The sequence below is a fragment of the Schistocerca cancellata genome, chromosome 4, assembly GCF_023864275.1.
Source record: "Schistocerca cancellata isolate TAMUIC-IGC-003103 chromosome 4, iqSchCanc2.1, whole genome shotgun sequence".
NCBI classification, from domain to species: domain Eukaryota; kingdom Metazoa; phylum Arthropoda; class Insecta; order Orthoptera; family Acrididae; genus Schistocerca; species Schistocerca cancellata.
The window spans coordinates 118,813,755-118,830,761 of NC_064629.1; the positions used below are offsets into that span (position 1 = coordinate 118,813,755).

At 36.7% G+C, this 17,007-nt stretch overlaps 1 protein-coding gene across 2 annotated transcripts in view; it reads left to right on the plus strand.

The window, feature by feature from the left end:
* Positions 1 to 2,431: 2,431 nt before the first annotated feature.
* The window catches only part of LOC126184317 (EH domain-containing protein 1-like), a 187,004-nt gene continuing 172,428 nt past the window's right edge, over positions 2,432 to 17,007 (plus strand). For both annotated transcript variants that reach the window (XM_049926691.1, XM_049926692.1), the window contains exon 1: positions 2,432 to 2,547. In XM_049926691.1, the coding sequence (XP_049782648.1) occupies positions 2,471 to 2,547 (77 nt within the window). In that variant the 5' untranslated portion in view covers positions 2,432 to 2,470. The remainder of the gene's footprint in view (positions 2,548 to 17,007) is intronic.

The following is a 17,007-nucleotide window of genomic DNA, read 5'->3' on the forward strand; positions in this document are numbered from 1 at the left end:
TGCTGCTTGTAGAGTTCTTTATGTAGCTCTGAGTTAGTCAGTCGGACTAAGCTATACATGTTTTCCATTTCTTCTTTCAGATCTTTTGTTTTAAAATCTAATGGCACAGGTTTTGATTTTGAAGGTTGATTTTTCTGGATACTCACTTTTTCTTAATGGAATGGCTCTATTTAAGTGCTCAGTCATAATTTCTGTGAACATGTTCCATTTATTGTTGCCCCCAATGGTAGTCATAACTGATTCCCATGATTCCTGGCTTAAACTGTGTCTTAGTATAGCAATGTTGTTTGCAGATAATATTTGCATGTGCTCATACATTTTTCTTGGTTTGAATTTGGTATAACATTTTAGCACTAGTGTTTGGCCTAAATGATCTGAGAGGTCACCATTCATTACATCTGTTGAGATGATGTGGTCATAAATTGTGATAACATGATCAATTGAACTACCATGTTTGTTAGCTATTCTGGTGGCTACTAGCCCAAGAAGATCTTTAGCCCCATAAGACAGGATACAACCTGTAAAACATTTGTTTTTCTGATCAGCATGTAAAGTGTTGCTATACAGATCTCCCAGTATTTCTGAAGAAGGCTTTAGCCGACAGTTAAATGTTTAATAGTCTTTCTGTTGTGCCTGTCTGAAACTCAACATGTCTTCTTCATGATGAGTAGCACTATATCTGTTTCTTTATATGTTAAAATTTAACTCAGGTGCAGTGTGTCTATGCAGTATTAAAAATATCTAGAAGTTAGATGATATAATCTTCTGACAGTCATAAACAAAAGTAACTTACTCTACTCATTATATGTTTGATCCTGCCCAAGAATATTTTTACAGCCCACCCCCTCTTCCTTTTCTTCCCTTCTACACCTTCTGCCCCTCCCCCTTCTCTATATCACCCTCTTTCTCTCTTTCTGATTCTACCTGTTTCAAGTAACTGTGAAATGAATCATTCGTCTGAGGAATTTTATAAAGAGGTATAATAATGATAAAAATCCAGCAGATTATTGCCATATTTAATGGGGAAGAACATTTGTTTTAGTGCTGGTACTATGAGTTATGTGTTAAAATAACAGAGCTTTTATTTTGTACACAGTTCACATTTTTGTTCTCTATTTTTATGGCTCCCCTGCATAACAGTTCTTTATTTTGTTTATTTCTGCCTAATTATCATATAAAATGTGTTAATGAAGAAATGAAATTATTTATATTCTGTTTTATCTCATTTCAGAGACTTGGAACCATATTTAGTCATAACAGAGTTAACCCTTATAAAGAAGACTTATAACCCATACAGCTGCAATAATTGAGCAATTCTCCATTTATTGGACATGTGTCTTACTGGTACATTCAAGTGACTAGTGTGTCTGTTTTTACTGTTAGGATTATAATGCCAAACTATGCTGCTTCATATGTTCTTCAAATAAGTATTAGAATATTCAAAGAAGGTATGAGGATATCTTGTGTGCTCCCTTAACTGTTAATTGTTACAGATAGTGAATAACAAATTCAAATTTAAGTATCCAAGTAACCACTCATAATTTCCATGCATGTGGACTGCTGCTGCTGAGTTGCATTAGACCCAATATAAACAGCTGCTTTCAATATTTAAAAGACTTTAAAGAGAAACAGACATACAAAACAGAAGCAAAATACAAAATTTACTCTTTGTATCAATACTTATAATTGCTGTAATTTTACAACAGTCAGAGTTAAATTACAACTACTTCTATGTAAGCAACAGGTTGTGTGCATCATATCAGGTACTGTTGACATAAGTTATTACATCTTCTCAAATAGCCGTATGGTACCTTATGACACTTGTTGTTCTGAAACCATTCTGTATTGCAGAAAAATCATTCTTCCTCTATAGGTATAACAGAATACTGCAATGAGATGTTACACACTTATAAAAATTCATTCCACATACTTCTGATGGCCTAATGCATAATGTATCTTATTACCCACTACAGCCAGTTATTTCATCAGGTGATGTATTTTAATTTTCTATGCTGTTTAAATCTACATCTGGAATGAATTTACACTATGAATCTTGTACACTCCTTTGGGTAACTGCACTTTTTGGTTAACTTGTTACTTACATATCAGGAGGAAAGAAACACACTTAGCAGCAAGATATGTTTGAACTATCAGTGTGCCAAGCCTGCAACATGGGAGTAAATTTCATTGAGAACTTTATTATCCATTTTATTTTACCATTTTCTGATGAACTTACAAGGAGGACTATTGTGCTATCCACTGTAAATGCAGGTTCAGTTATGACATAACAGGTAAGAGGTACACAGCAATCTTATCAGGCAGTGTGAAATCCACTGGCAAATATTAAGAAACATGATTTATAGAGTAACAAAGAAGCACAAAACAAATGGTGCTTTATTTTACTTCACAGTAGCACAGTGGAAAACGAACACTTCTGCTGCCAGGCAGCATTCAAACCTTTTTTCTAATTATGGCTCATGGAACTTCAGAATTTTGGAAAAATTGCATGACAGTTGCAGTTGTGTCATTGTCAATGTACTACTTCCTGTGAGTAACAAAATATTTTAAACTTATAAATGTTTTCAAAGCATGTGTCCCACAGAAGAAGATGTGTTTTATAATGTAAGCTTAGAGCTGTAGTTTTTGCTTCTGAGTTAAACCAAAAATGTGAAATAACCAAGACAGTAGAGACAAAGGTCTAAAACTTGACATATTTCTTTTGGACAGTCAATGATTCCACATTATTTCCAAAAGATGAAATAGGTGTATGTTTTCCCTATCTACAGAAGTGGAAATAAGCTTAGATTTTCATTTCATTCTTTTCTGGTAAAAATGAGTTCAGAACTTAGTACAGAATGGCTTTTAATTGAATTTCCTAACAATATGTATATTTAATTTCAGCTATGTAGTGCTGAAAGAATTTACCAAGTTCTTTGACTGTGTATATCATAAAATTGTATATTCAAATGGATGTTATACTGTTAATAGCATACCTATGGCACTTGCAAACTATATTCATTTTCTGTATTAAAAAATTATAGAAAAATGAAAAATTTAAAGGCTAAACAACAGGAATAAAACAAGAATCAGAAAGGAAGATCATCAACATGCAGAATATGTCAAATGGTCTTTCACAGAACACAAAGAAATTGTGGTTGTATTTAAAAGTTATTGTACAGTCATTCATAAGTGAGACAGAAAATAAAAATGAGGGAAGCAAAGCAAAAGCTGAAATGCTAAATTCTATTTTCAAATATTCTTTTACAAAAGAAAACCCAGGAGAATTGTGCCAGTTTAATCCTCATGCCACTCAAAAGATGAATGAAATAAGTATCAGTGTCAGTGGTGTTGAGAAACAGATGAAATCATTACAAAGCTGCATGGCCCAATGGAATCCCTAACAGATTCTATACTGAATTTGTGGCTGATTTATCCCTTGTTCTAACTACACTTTATCATAGATCACTTGAACAAAAAACCATGCACATTAGCTGGAAGGAAGCACAGGTCACACCCGTTCACAGTAAGGGTAGTGGAAGTGATTCACAAAACTACTGTTCAATACCCTCGACATCAATTTGTTATACAATCTTAGAGTATAGTCTGAGCTCAAACATAATGAGATATCTATAACAGAATGACCTCCTCCATGCCATCCAGTATGAATTCCAAAAACATCAATCATGTGAAACCCAACTAACACCTTTCTCGCATGACATATTGATCACTTTGGATCAAGGCATTCAGGTAGATTCAGTATTTCTTCATTTTAGAAAACCATTTGACTCAACAACACGTCTACACTCATTGTTAAAATTACAGTCATATAAGGTATCAAGCAAAGTTTGTGACAGGATACACAATTTTTTGGCAGAGAGGACACAGCATGTTATCTTGAGTGGAGTATCATCATCAGAAGTAGAAGTGATTTGGGTGTGCCCCAGAGATATGTGTTGGGACTCTTGCTGTTCAAGTTGCATATTACTGACCTTGCAGTAACCTCAGATACCTTAAAGATGATGCAGTCATCTATAGTGAAGTACTGTCTGAAAGAATCTGCATAAATATTCATTCAGATCTTGAGACATCTGTGACTCTTTACAACAGCCTTTTATTTATTATTTTTTTAATTTTTTATTTTTATTTTTTTTACAAAGATTTATAAGTGTTTTTAGGACCACTTTATGTTGCTGAATGTGAATATGGTCTCAGTTGTGTTAAATTGGCTCCCGTTTTCTAGCAATTCAACATTTATTGGTGAATGTAAACGTACAGCAATATCATGTCTAAATAGGTGTATCCTGATCACAAGTCATATGATTACTGCAACTAACACAAAAATGACATATTAATTACTGTAATTAACTAATTATGTTGCATTACTTCATCACAGACAAAACAGAATGCCTATGTTCAGTGAGACTATAGCAATTATCCCTTCATGAAATTAGGTTGATATGATTTTCTTATTTATTGGTCTTCAGGACAATTGTGTTGGAGGCACCAACAGTAGCTGGCCATCACGTGTGTGTCCCACCTGCCTCAATATCTATCTTCCACTATTTTAATTTCTTGGTGGAACTTCTCCCCTTGCTCCTCATTGTAATTACCTAAGTTATATGGAAATCTTGATAAGTGGTTGTGGAGGAAATGCACTTTGATATTCATATAGCACCCAACTTTTTAATGGCTGTCAACATGTTCTTCACAGTTTGTGTGTATTTGTCTGCCTTATGATCACCTAAGAAGTTTTTCACATCTAAAGTATAACTACACCACCCCAACAGTTCTGAATTATTCATGAAATTTGTCACTTTGGAATCATTCATGAGTTTGCAAACTTGCAGCCCATCAAATATACTTCCTTTCAATTTTTCAGTGCTCAATGCAGGATAAAATCTACATTTGTATTTGAAGCAATTGCCTTCTTTATCTAGGGCCCTAACAAACTGCTTCATCAATCACAGCTTTATATGCAACGGAGGGAGAATTATTTTCTCTCTCTTAACCAATGGCTCCTGAATGATGCTGGTTGCATCTACAGTAATACTTTCCCTTAATGGCCTTATCAATTTGCTTCAGTGACCCAGTTTTGCTCTGCTGTCCCATAAAGCATATAAAACAAGGGTACTTTGTGTTGTACCTATTCTGCTGCCCAAGGAGGATGTTTACCATCTTCAGATCACAACAAATAGACCATTGATGTTCATGATAGTGTAATTTCTGCAATATAATTTTGATAGTTTCATATTCTTCTTTCAGTTTTGCTGAGTGACCAATGGGAATGGAAACAAAGATGTTACCATTGTTAAGCAAGACACATTTCAGGCTACTGGTGGAGCTGTCAATAAAAAGCCGCCAGTCTTTAGGCTGATATCCCTGTAATCCCATCTGAATGAGTAGACTGTGAATGTTATTGCAATATACAAATTGTTTGTCTTGGCTGAAGTATTGTAGAAGAGCTGCTTTTCTTGTATGGTACATTGAAATTTTTGCATCCGGACTAGGGCAATTGTTTTCCTTTAGCCTGGATGCCAGAAGTTCTGATACCTTCTTTGACAAATTAAGATCAAATACCAGGTCATTTAGTTTCTCTTGAGTGAACAATTTAGGTGTAGTAATTTCTCCTTCATATTTACTGCTTTTGCCCTCCAAATTCCGTGTTTTTTCAGGTTCTGACGTAAGTTTAGGTAGTTCAGTAAACACTGGTATAGAACTTAACTGTGTGCCACAGGTCTCCTGGATGATTATAAACCTGGGTACTCCCATTTATGTTTTTTGAATCAACTGAAACCTTTGACATCTACTACACAAAAGTAACAGTCATACTGGTGGTTTTTTGGCTCTCGCCAGTCCACTTGTACACCAAAATTTAAACATTCTCTTTGTCCATTTTTCCATTGTTGTAGATGCTCTACACAACTTTTACAGACAGTGTGGGGAGCCCATGGCCTATCTAGGTCTCCAAGCTGTATCCCAAAATATGCAAGGTACCCCTTACTTACAAAGTCTGTGATGTTCCGTCTTTGTTTCTGCAAGCAGTACTCACTGCAAATCTAACAGAACACATTTGGGTTGTTTAGGCATCCTCTTCATAAAGAACTCATATTTTCCTGAAACATATAAGATAAAAACACAAAATAATTTTTAAAGAATTTAATAGAATATTTAATTGTGAAATATCAAAGAGTGTCAAAAGTTATCTTCAGAACTAGAGACAATTCAGAAAAAGTGAAGCCATATTTGGATTCAGGGCCTCTGAAATATAATAAATGTGTTTGAATATATTTGGAAATAAAAAACAAAATGTAGAGCTGTGTAATCATCTGGGTTTACTGTGACCCAGAAGTCTTGTATTCTGTTTGAGTAAATCCACCAAATGATTTTAGCTTCTTAACATGTAATGCATAAATATAAATATGCTGCAAGATTTTCCCAATTATTATTTGTCTATTAATTGATAAGCAGTTTGCAGCTGCCTGGGCACCATTATGCACAGCATAGCATGACTTTCTACACATATTCATTTATTTTCACTTTTTTCTTGCAATATATAATAAGATTACTTTTATCTTTCTCTCTTTCTCTCCATAACTGGTATTTGTGCTGCCCGCTGAAATTCCTGTTACTCTTTTCTCAACACTTGTTCAGAACATGTAAGACATAAGAAGTGAAATGCTCAGCACTTGAAAATTCATCAATTCCAAGACTTGGACTGTGATACCTCTATATGCATGGTAACACTTAAAAATAAATGTATCTGTTTAAAATTCATATGACAGAAATAATTCATCATTAATAAAATATATAATGCTTCTTTGTGGCTCTTGATTAGTTGTTCTGCAGAAAACGGTATGTGAGTAGTGCAATCCACTGACTTGAAACTCTAGTTGTGCATTGCAGTATGATATGTAAATGTAATTTCTCACACTACACATTGTTTTCTTCATACCTGTAATAGTTTTTATCAATGGAAAGCAGTAAATTTTAAGTTTCAGCAGCATACTTTTAAGACCATTTCCTTTAGTTTGATGACACATGAATTACATCAGCACATCATTTAACTCCAGTACTAAATTTTGCATAACGAACTGAACAGTTAATATTTCCACCTTCCCCATCAATGAACAAGAAATCTTTCAGTAATACACTGTTTATTTTACACCAATGGTTCTTCTCTTATGAGAAACACAGGAATTTACCAAAATCACACCTGTAAGTACTGGAATAAATTATTATTAAACACCATTATATGATACTATCTCATTCTCCCCAACAGTTTACCTTTTTAATAAACTGCTTACTGTATACTACTTCCACTGTTTGTATCTGTGCTTTCTCAAAGTCTTTCCAACTTGTTTGATCCATGGTATATTCTCTAATTTTTGATGTATTCCATAGCCTATTGTTTAACTCTTTTGTGGGATTCTTGCAACATGTCCACTAAATTTAAATCCTCCTTTTCTAATGTCAGCTGCCAGGCTTGAGAATTTCTCTGTTTTATGAGACTTCAGTCTCTATTGGACCTCCGGTTTATCTAGGCCAAAAATTTTCCTTATACATTGTCCAGTTACATGAATATGACCACCGCCTTATGTTTATATCAATGAGTAGTAATCGCTCACAGATGGTAGGCGGCAGTGCTAGCTGTGGAGGGTATATAAAGTGAGTTAGGGAATGTGGAGAATTGTGCAGTCATTGTATTTTGCCAATGGAGCGAGTTATCTGATGTCCAAAGGGCATAACCATTGGATTTCAGGCCAAGGGTGGAAGTATTTCCAAAACTGCTATGTTTGGCAACTGATCCCATACCGCCATTGTTAAAGTACACCATGTATGGTAAAGTGGTGCTATCTAAAACTGCCACTGAGGCAACTGTGGTGCACCATGGGTAATAGCTGACAGGTGCGAACGATGGCTGCGGAGTTGTGTAAGGGCAAATAGACGGGCAACTGTTGAGCAACTGAACACGCATATGAACTGAGGGGCTACCAACAGTACCTCTTCAACACTACCTGTGCAGTGAATGTTGCTGCACATGGGTCTCTGCAGCTGGCACCTGGTTCATGTGCCCATACTGTCTGCTTTCTATTAGTCATGAATGCTGTAATTTACACACCAATACTGCAACTGGGGATTCGCGGAATGGCAGGCTTGCGGGCTTTTCAGATGAATTACATTTTATGTACTATCGAACAGATAGCCGCCTTCCAACAATCGTCAGAAGGGTCGAGGTCGGAGGAGGGAGAATTATGGTCTGGGGAACGTTTTTGTGACTTTCCTTAGGTTATCTCATCATTCTGGAAGGGACAGTGGATCAACACAGGTATGCATCTATCCTTGGGGACCATGTACACCACTACATGCAGTTCTTTTTCATCACCACAATGGTGTTTACCAGTAGAACATTGGAATGTGTCACACAGCTTACAGTGTACATGCATGGTTTGAAGAGCATCATAGTGAGTTTACTGTACTCCCATGGCCGCCAAACTCCCTGGATTTAAACCTAATCGAAAATCTTAGGGACCACCTTGATTTGGCTGTCCGGTCAATTGATTCTCAACTGAGAAGTCTAGCACAGCTGTCCGGTCACTGGAGTTGCCATGGCACCACATCCCTGCTGGTACTTTCCAAAACTTCGTTGACACTCTGCCTGCACATCTCACAACGGTCCATGCTGCTAAAGGTGGTTATCTAGGTTTTTGACAAGCAGAATAGGTTTCCAGATAGATTTTTTAATTATTTTCTGCATTCACTAGGGACTTCACCTAAGATGAGATTGAAGGTTAGTGGTGGGAGTCCATCTCCTTGACACATCTACATCTACATCTACATCTACATGATTACTCTGCAATTCACATTTAAGTGCTTGGTAGAGGGTTCATCGAACCACAATCATACTATCTCCCTACCATTCCACTCCCGAACGGCGCGCGGGAAAAACGAACACCTAAATCTTTCTGTTCAAGCTCTGATTTCTCTTATTTTATTTTGATAATCATTCCTACCTATGTAGGTTGGGCTCAACAAAATATTTTCGCATTCGGAAGAGAAAGTTGGTGACTGAAATTTCGTAAATAGATCTCGCCACGACGAAAAACGTCTTTGCTTTAATGACTTCGATCCAAACTCGCGTATCATATCCGCCACCCTCTCTCCCCTATTACGTGATAATAGAAAACGAGCTGCCCTTTTTTGCACCCTTTCGATGTCCTCCGTCAATTCCACCTGGTAAGGATCCCACATCTCGCAGCGTTAGAGGGTGAACGAGTGTAGTGTAAACTGTCTCTTTAGTGGACTTATTGCATGTTCTAAGTATCCTGCCAATGAAACGCAGCCTTTGGCTAGCCTTCCCCACAATATTATCTATGTGGTCTTTCCAACTGAAGTTGTTCGTAATTTTTACACCCAGGTACTTAGTTGAATTGACAGCCTTGAGAATTGTACTATTTATCGAGTAATCAAATTCCAACGGATTTCTTTTGGAACTCATGTGGATCACCTCACACTTTTCGTTATTTAGCGTCAACTGCCACCTGCCACACCATACAGCAATCTTTTCTAAATCGCTTTGCAACTGATACTGGTCTTCTGATGACCTTACTAGACTGTAAATTACAGCATCATCTGTGAACAACCTAAGAGAACTGCTCAGATTGTCACCCAGGTCATTTATATAGATCAGGAACAGCAGAGGTCCCAGGACGCTTCCCTGGGGAACACCTGATATCACTTCAGTTTTACTCGATGATTGAATCCAGTCGCACAACTGAGACGATACCCCATAGGCCCGCAGCTTGATTAGAAGTCGCTTGTGAGGCATATTATTGTGACTGGACAGTGTAATACTTTGTTCTTCCTTTAGGATGTCTCACAGATTGCCTTTCCTGTTGAGAATTTAAATTTCGTTCACATCCAGTCTTTTGGGACAGATCACCTTATTGTATGTTCTTTCATGCACGCTGTCTTCCATTTTTGAAATCAATCTCACAGTGCTTCCCTTATTAGCCTCATTTCTTCTATGATCTCCAAAATTCTTGAAGTGTCTGACTCTTTTGATTTTCTGTACTTCAGTCTAGTTTCTAAACGTTAAATTTAGTACAGATCAACTCAGTTTCTGTTTTTTAAGGAATCTGTAAGTCAGCCTTTTCATCACCTTCCTCGAGCACCTTTACTTTATTGCTGTGATTTTACTGTCCGCTACTATAGCCACATCATCCGCGAAAGCTAAGCAAGTAATATTACTGTCACCTTTGTCCGTCCAAGCAGAATAGGTTTTCAAATATTTAGATTTTTTAATTATTTTCAGCATTCCATGAGGACTTCACCTAATATGAGATTGAAGGTGAGTGGTGGCCATCCATCTTCTTGATGGACACCTGTTTTAATTGCAAAAGTTTGTGCTATTTCATAGGTAAATTTTAATTTTGACTTTTTGTCTGTCAGTGTTTGGTTATCGAAGCTTACTGTCTTTGGTACTAGTCTCTGCCCTTCTAGGATATCAAACAGAGACTATCAGTCAATTAATTAATGTCATCATGAATTCGATAAAAGTGGATATGATTGAGCTGTTTCGTGTTGCCTTATATTTCAGTATTGTTATTAGGTAGCTGGTCTGTTCTTTGAAGGAGCACCCTGGTGGAAAGCTCGCTTGGTAGTTGCTGATCTTATGTTCGTGCTGTTTTTTTCTTTGATGTAAACATCTTGTGAGTATCTTGCATGTGACAGGAAGGAGAGACACCACTCTGTAGTTCCTTACATTGGTCCTTTAACCTATCTTGTGGAATGGGTGGATGAGTACATACTTCAAATTTATTGGCAATTTTTCTGTGTGCCATATATCCATGATGATTTTTGTTAATTCCTCAATTGTGTTGTGTGTCTGTGCTTCAAATAACTTCATGATGATGCCATCTTCCCCAGATGTACCATCATTTTTGACTCAAATGATATGGTTGAAAATTTCGTCTTTGCTGGTTGGTGTGTATGTATAGGAGTCGTCTTGGGAAATTTTTAGGGTAATACTGGACAGTTGTGCAGCTCAGAGATTCATTGAAATTGCTCCATACTGTTGTTGTGATATGTCAAAGTGAGTTTACCATGTTGCTTTCTGAAACATAGATTATGTGGTTTGTATCCATGGATCTTTCCAATGGGTCCTGTAAAAGTCACGCGTGCTGTGCTTCGTAAAGTTGTTTTCAATAATTTAATATAGTTCTGTCATGTGTCTCCTCTCTGTCTGTCTGACTAATGTTGCCCCCTTATTTCTGATTTTGACAAGTGTTGTTAGTCTTGAGTGAGTTTTTGCTATTATATTTCTCGAATACTCTCATTTGTTCTTCCAAAATATCTTCATATGTTTAGTCCCATCAAGGCTGTTTCATGTCCTTCTTCAGTGGTTTAGCGTTCTGCTTTTCTGTAAAATCATGGTTTGGAACTACACACAGATGACTGCCTTTCCTTTCCCCTATTCTTATTTTATCTTAGCTTTTTAAATATTTTGCATCAATTTTCTGAACATGTATACTCTGCAAGTGCGCTATTTTCGGAGAAAGTTATTTAACTTTGAGGCAGGAAAGATAGTGTTGGTGAATTTATGTGCTGAGAAATTGCTAACTGTTTTTTGGTATACCTTTTCTCCACCAAATTAACATTCTCATCCCATAGTAGCATTGTTGCATCGGTCTTTATTATATATCATAGAAAACCCAATTTACTGTAGCCCCATACACAAAAAATAACGTTCTACTTCAATTTTCTGTAGAAAGGTTGCATTACAGTGTGTTAACCATAAGCTGGCAGTTTTCAGATGGGGTGAGTGGGGTGTGAAGGAAGCAAACATGGCCCCCACAGAGGTTTGCACAGGGTGAGGAGCTGTGTAGAGTTCACATCTATTTCCTGCAGTAGGCCTATTGACACCGTAATCTGTGCTTCTGCAGATGTCATGCAAGAAAGTAAAAAATCATTTAAATGTTGTTTGTAAACAAAACTGAAATTGTTGTACATATTGACATGTTTAATAAAGCTCCCACCTGCAGTAATTTTGTACAATTATCACAAGGAAAGGAACCATTACTAAATGCAATAAAGTGCAACAAAGTAACACAGCCCACAACAACGACTATCTCACAAAATACTGTCAACTAGTTAATGATGGCCACAGCTAAAAAGAAAAGAATATCAACTGTAGTTGTCCAATTTTTAGCGACTTCCACCATTTCAGTAGTAGAAGGTGGTTGGCCAACTTCAACACACTGTACTTGTGATTTATTCACAGCAATGATACATTTTATTTGTTTTGTGCAGTATTTTACATAATATAGTTCAATTAAGAAATATTTTTCATTTATTAAAATAGCTAAAACTATTTAGAAAAAGTGCAGAAATGTAGTTTTATGAAGGGGGGCAAGCGATGGCACAGATTTGGCACTTCTGCCATAGGTGGAGTATCGCCTTTATATGGCTCTGTATCTGGCACATTGTAGAGGAGTATATATTGAGAACATGCCTGAATGATCCAAATGACATTTTTACGATTACACCATCAAGCATTATTGGATAAGGAGACGGGACATTAGCATACATATAACAATTCATTGTTAGTTTAATGTGTAGTTTGTATTTATGTCTTTTTACTTATTACTGCATTTCATGTGTGGTGCTGTACACTAAATAAATAACCCCTTTCGAAAGTTCAGGTTTAATCATGTGAATGAATATATCGAGCTTTTTCTATGTCTTTCATTTTTTAACATTGACTCTCATAATTAACACTGAACAAATGTATAGTGAAAGTTACATGTTCTGGGCTGTTGGTTTAAGGTGTAGCCCAGACCTGGAATTCATCTAAATGAATGTGGAAACGCTATTAAAGCCACCCTCAAATTGTTATCTAGAATCATTATGTAACAGCCTAGGATTATAATAAGACAGCCCTCATATTTCCAGTTTGACACATTATGCAGTGGGTTGGAGAATAGTGGTTATGTTGCTATGTCACGAATAGCGTTGTTACTTGTGAAGTTAGAGACTATGTTGACTCCTGTATCTAACATTTTCTTGAACTTAATAAAAATTTTAGTTTTTCTCACTCCTGTTATAGGAAAAAGCACGTTCTCCTTCCGATTGATATACACTGACAGAAAAAAATCGTTACACCAAGATGGAGTTGTGCAACATAAACGAATGAAACTTCCTGGCAGATTAAAACTGTGTGCCCGACCGAGACTCGAACTCAGGACTTTTGCCTATCGCGGGCAAGTGCTCTACCAACTGAGCTACCCAAGCAAGACTCACACCCCGTCCTCACAGCTTTACTTCTGGCAGTACCTCGTCTCCTATCTTCCAAACCTTACAGAAGCTCTCTTGCACACACACACACACACACACACACACACACACACACACACACACACACACACACACAAATGTGCGCATGCACGTCCATGTGGACACACTCGCTCACAAGACAACTGTATTTGGGAAGGAAGGAGGAAGGCTCTTTATTATGAAATATTGCTTAAACTGTACAATGAAAGGAACTGTTTATAAACATATGACGAAACATGGTAACAGTGAGAGATGTAACAATTCCAAAGACAATGTCAAGGTCGATATCTCGGTACTTATAAAAATACTTGCCATTTATTGTGAGACATTCAAGTCTGCAAGCACAATGAAGCTCCTAAACTTAAATATTACTGCATCTAAACTGTGTCAATAACTGAATAAAAGTTCTTTCGCTTCCCACCACGTTAAGTAATTAAAATTACACGATTCTTTCAGACAAGCACTCCTTGACCACTGTCAAGTGGTATGACTGCCAGTGGGCTCCTGATACGCTCTTTGTATACAGTAACTGCTGCCTGTGACGTCACAGGTGCCCGTGGCATCGTCATATGTGGGCATATGTTGACGAGGCGTTCAATGCATCCTCTTCAACTGAATGAATGTTGGACCTTATGCTGTACTGAGCTGCAGGACACCGTCTCTATTTAGGTTGTTATCAGTGTTTCTATTTAAATGGCTTCCTTGATTGCACAATCACAGAAGCCAGCAAGCCACAACAGATGTTCTGTCAAATATTATTTGGTGTCCACTTTCTAAACCATGCTGAGCTAAAGCAGATTTCTCTTATGCTCCTTCCTGCATTGTTCCACAGTGCGTACTGCTTGCCCAATGTAAGACTGGCCACACTCGCCAAGGTATCTTGTAGACCACAGATGTTCTGAGATCTGCTGCATCTTTAATTGGTCTCAGTAATTGAAGGATTTTTGTCGAAGTCCTGAAGATCGATTTGATCTTGTGTCGTTTCAGCAGGTAGCTGGTCGTGTCGACACAGAGCCACAGAATGGCAAGAATTCAAGTTTCTTTGCCTGCTGTTCGTCTGCGGTCTTCTTGTGAGTATTGCCTGGGATCACTTCATTTATTTGATGGACGTTACAACCATTGTTCCTGAAGACCTTGCGTAGGTGGCTCAGCTCATGGGACAGGTTATCAGCATCTGATACCATTCTTGCATGAAGCACCAATGTTTGTAAAATAGTGCATTTCTGTACTACGTGATCATGGCTGATGGCATGCAAGTACAGATCATTGTGGGTGGGTTACCTGTAGACGCTGTAACAAGGCATCCATTTCGTTTGTTGCGGACGAGAACGTTGAGGAAGGGCAACACATTCTCTTTTTCTACCTCCACGGTAAACTGGATGTTACTGTTAATGCCGTTAAGGTGTTCCCAGTTTCTGACGTATGTGGGACAAAATTACCAACGTGTTGTCTATGTACTGAAACGACACAAGATCAAATCGCTCCTAAGGCCTCTGACAAAAATCGGGCGATTACTGAGACAAGTTAAAGATGCATTAGGTCTGAAAACACCTGGAGTCTAAGTTGCCAGCCTTATGTCAGACAATCAGTATGCACTGTGGTACAACACAGGTTGGTTGATTTGGAAGAGGGAACCAAACTTTATCACCTATGCTACCTGAGAAGTCTGCTTTAGATCAGCGTGCTTTAGAAAAGGGACATCAGATAAAACTTGACGAAACAGCCATCATGAATCGCACAAACTGCTTCTGGGATTGTGTAATTAAAGATGCCATTGAAACAAAAATCACCTGTAACACTCTAAATAGAAATGGTGGCCGGCAGCTCAGTGCAGCTTGGGATCCACCAGTTGCACAACTGAAGCAGGTGCATCGAAAACTGAGGTATGGCGATGCTTTGGTAACCTTTGGGTCACAGCCAGCAGCTAAAGTACACAAGGTGCGTGCCAGAAGCCCACTGGCAGTCATATTTGTGCTCAGTTGAAAGATTGTGTAATTTTAATTACTTGATGTTGTTGGAAACCTGAGAACTTTTTATTCATTGTCACTGCCGTGAGACTCTGCAGTCATACATGTCTGTAGAACTCATTAAAATGCATGCTTATCATAATATAAATAAGCCCTCTATGAAAATTCAATGTCACACACCTTACAAGCACAATGAAGCATCAAATGCACCCACTGCTTAACACAAGTCACTGTATATATTCCATAACACAGCAGTTGATGTGAAAGATAGAAGTCATTGAGCACATACCAGTAGTGAGTGGGTACATTGAGTGCACTTGGTATGTTTTTATTGCATGTACTTTTTTAGAAGTAAATTAATTAATTAATTATAGAAATTAATATAATTTAATAATGTTATATTGTATCCAAGCCAATTTTGAGTGCACTAAAATTACAGGATGTAATAAAAATCTGTACAGAATGAAATAAAATTTCAGTTGAAAATAATGGGCATTCTGAGCACACTGGAATTAATTTTTAAGAAGTTCATATTTGTGGATCAAATTTAGTGGGGGATAGTCATCCCCCACGAGATTACTGTGAAAAAATCTGAGAATTTAAAGCAAAAAGTCTAGATCACGAAATTCATTACCATTATTGTTAAGCTTCTTCACTCCTTTATATCTCAGTTTAATAGTCCCTAATTCAGAAAATTGAAAATCCCAGTCACAAAATAATTTGAGATATATGTCTGGCAAAATAATTTTAATTTATTGTTGAGTTCCTAACGTATTTTACATTCTTCTCTAGTATTCAAATATTCGCAACTGGTAGTTATATAAAATTTACTTGTAGCTCACTAATCTTTTTAAGCAAATATATATTGCCAGAGTTCTTGAACTTCTTCAATAAGGCTTCCATTTATATAGAAAACATTTTATAAGGAAAAAAGTAAAATTTCCTAGTTTTTCAATGTACCTTTTAATATAGTTATTACCTCAGGAACTAATACTGATGGTTTATTACAATCAATACCAAATAAAGATAAATCAGCTGTACCATCTCTAACTACTTTTCTATGAATTCATTATATTCATAGAAAGTATCATCCGTGAAAAAATACGCCAAACAATTAATGTACCTAAGCACAGAATTCATTCCAGTAGGCACTCCTGGAAATTCTCTAGTTATAACACCTCATCTTTTATAATTAAAATCGCATTCATCTATCGCCACATAGAAAACTTCATCAAAGAATAAAAATGTTCTTCCTGTATATGTGTTGACTACAATATTTATTAAAAATTGTTATGTAATCTTGTATTAGATATTGGCTTAGGATGTCCTGGTATTAATTGTAATGTAGACAAATTTATCATACTGTCAACAAATAGAATAACCTCAGTACTTGGTTTTTGACATATTCCATCTACTTTTTGTAAATCTTACAGCAAAAATTTTAAACAGTTCGTTATTAGCTGTGATTTCATACCCTGTCTTACCCAAACCCACTTCTGATAAAAAAAATTACATAAAAATTCCATTCACAAATAACAAGATATTGAACTTCCTAATTTTACATAGAGATTCAACTGGTTCAGATGAAACAACTGTAATTCTTTTCAGTATAGATGTCTTTGTTGTCGACATTTTTTACCATACAAACTTTGGATACCATCGATATCATCTTGAGATAATTCTAAAAGTGAACCATTATAGTATGGAT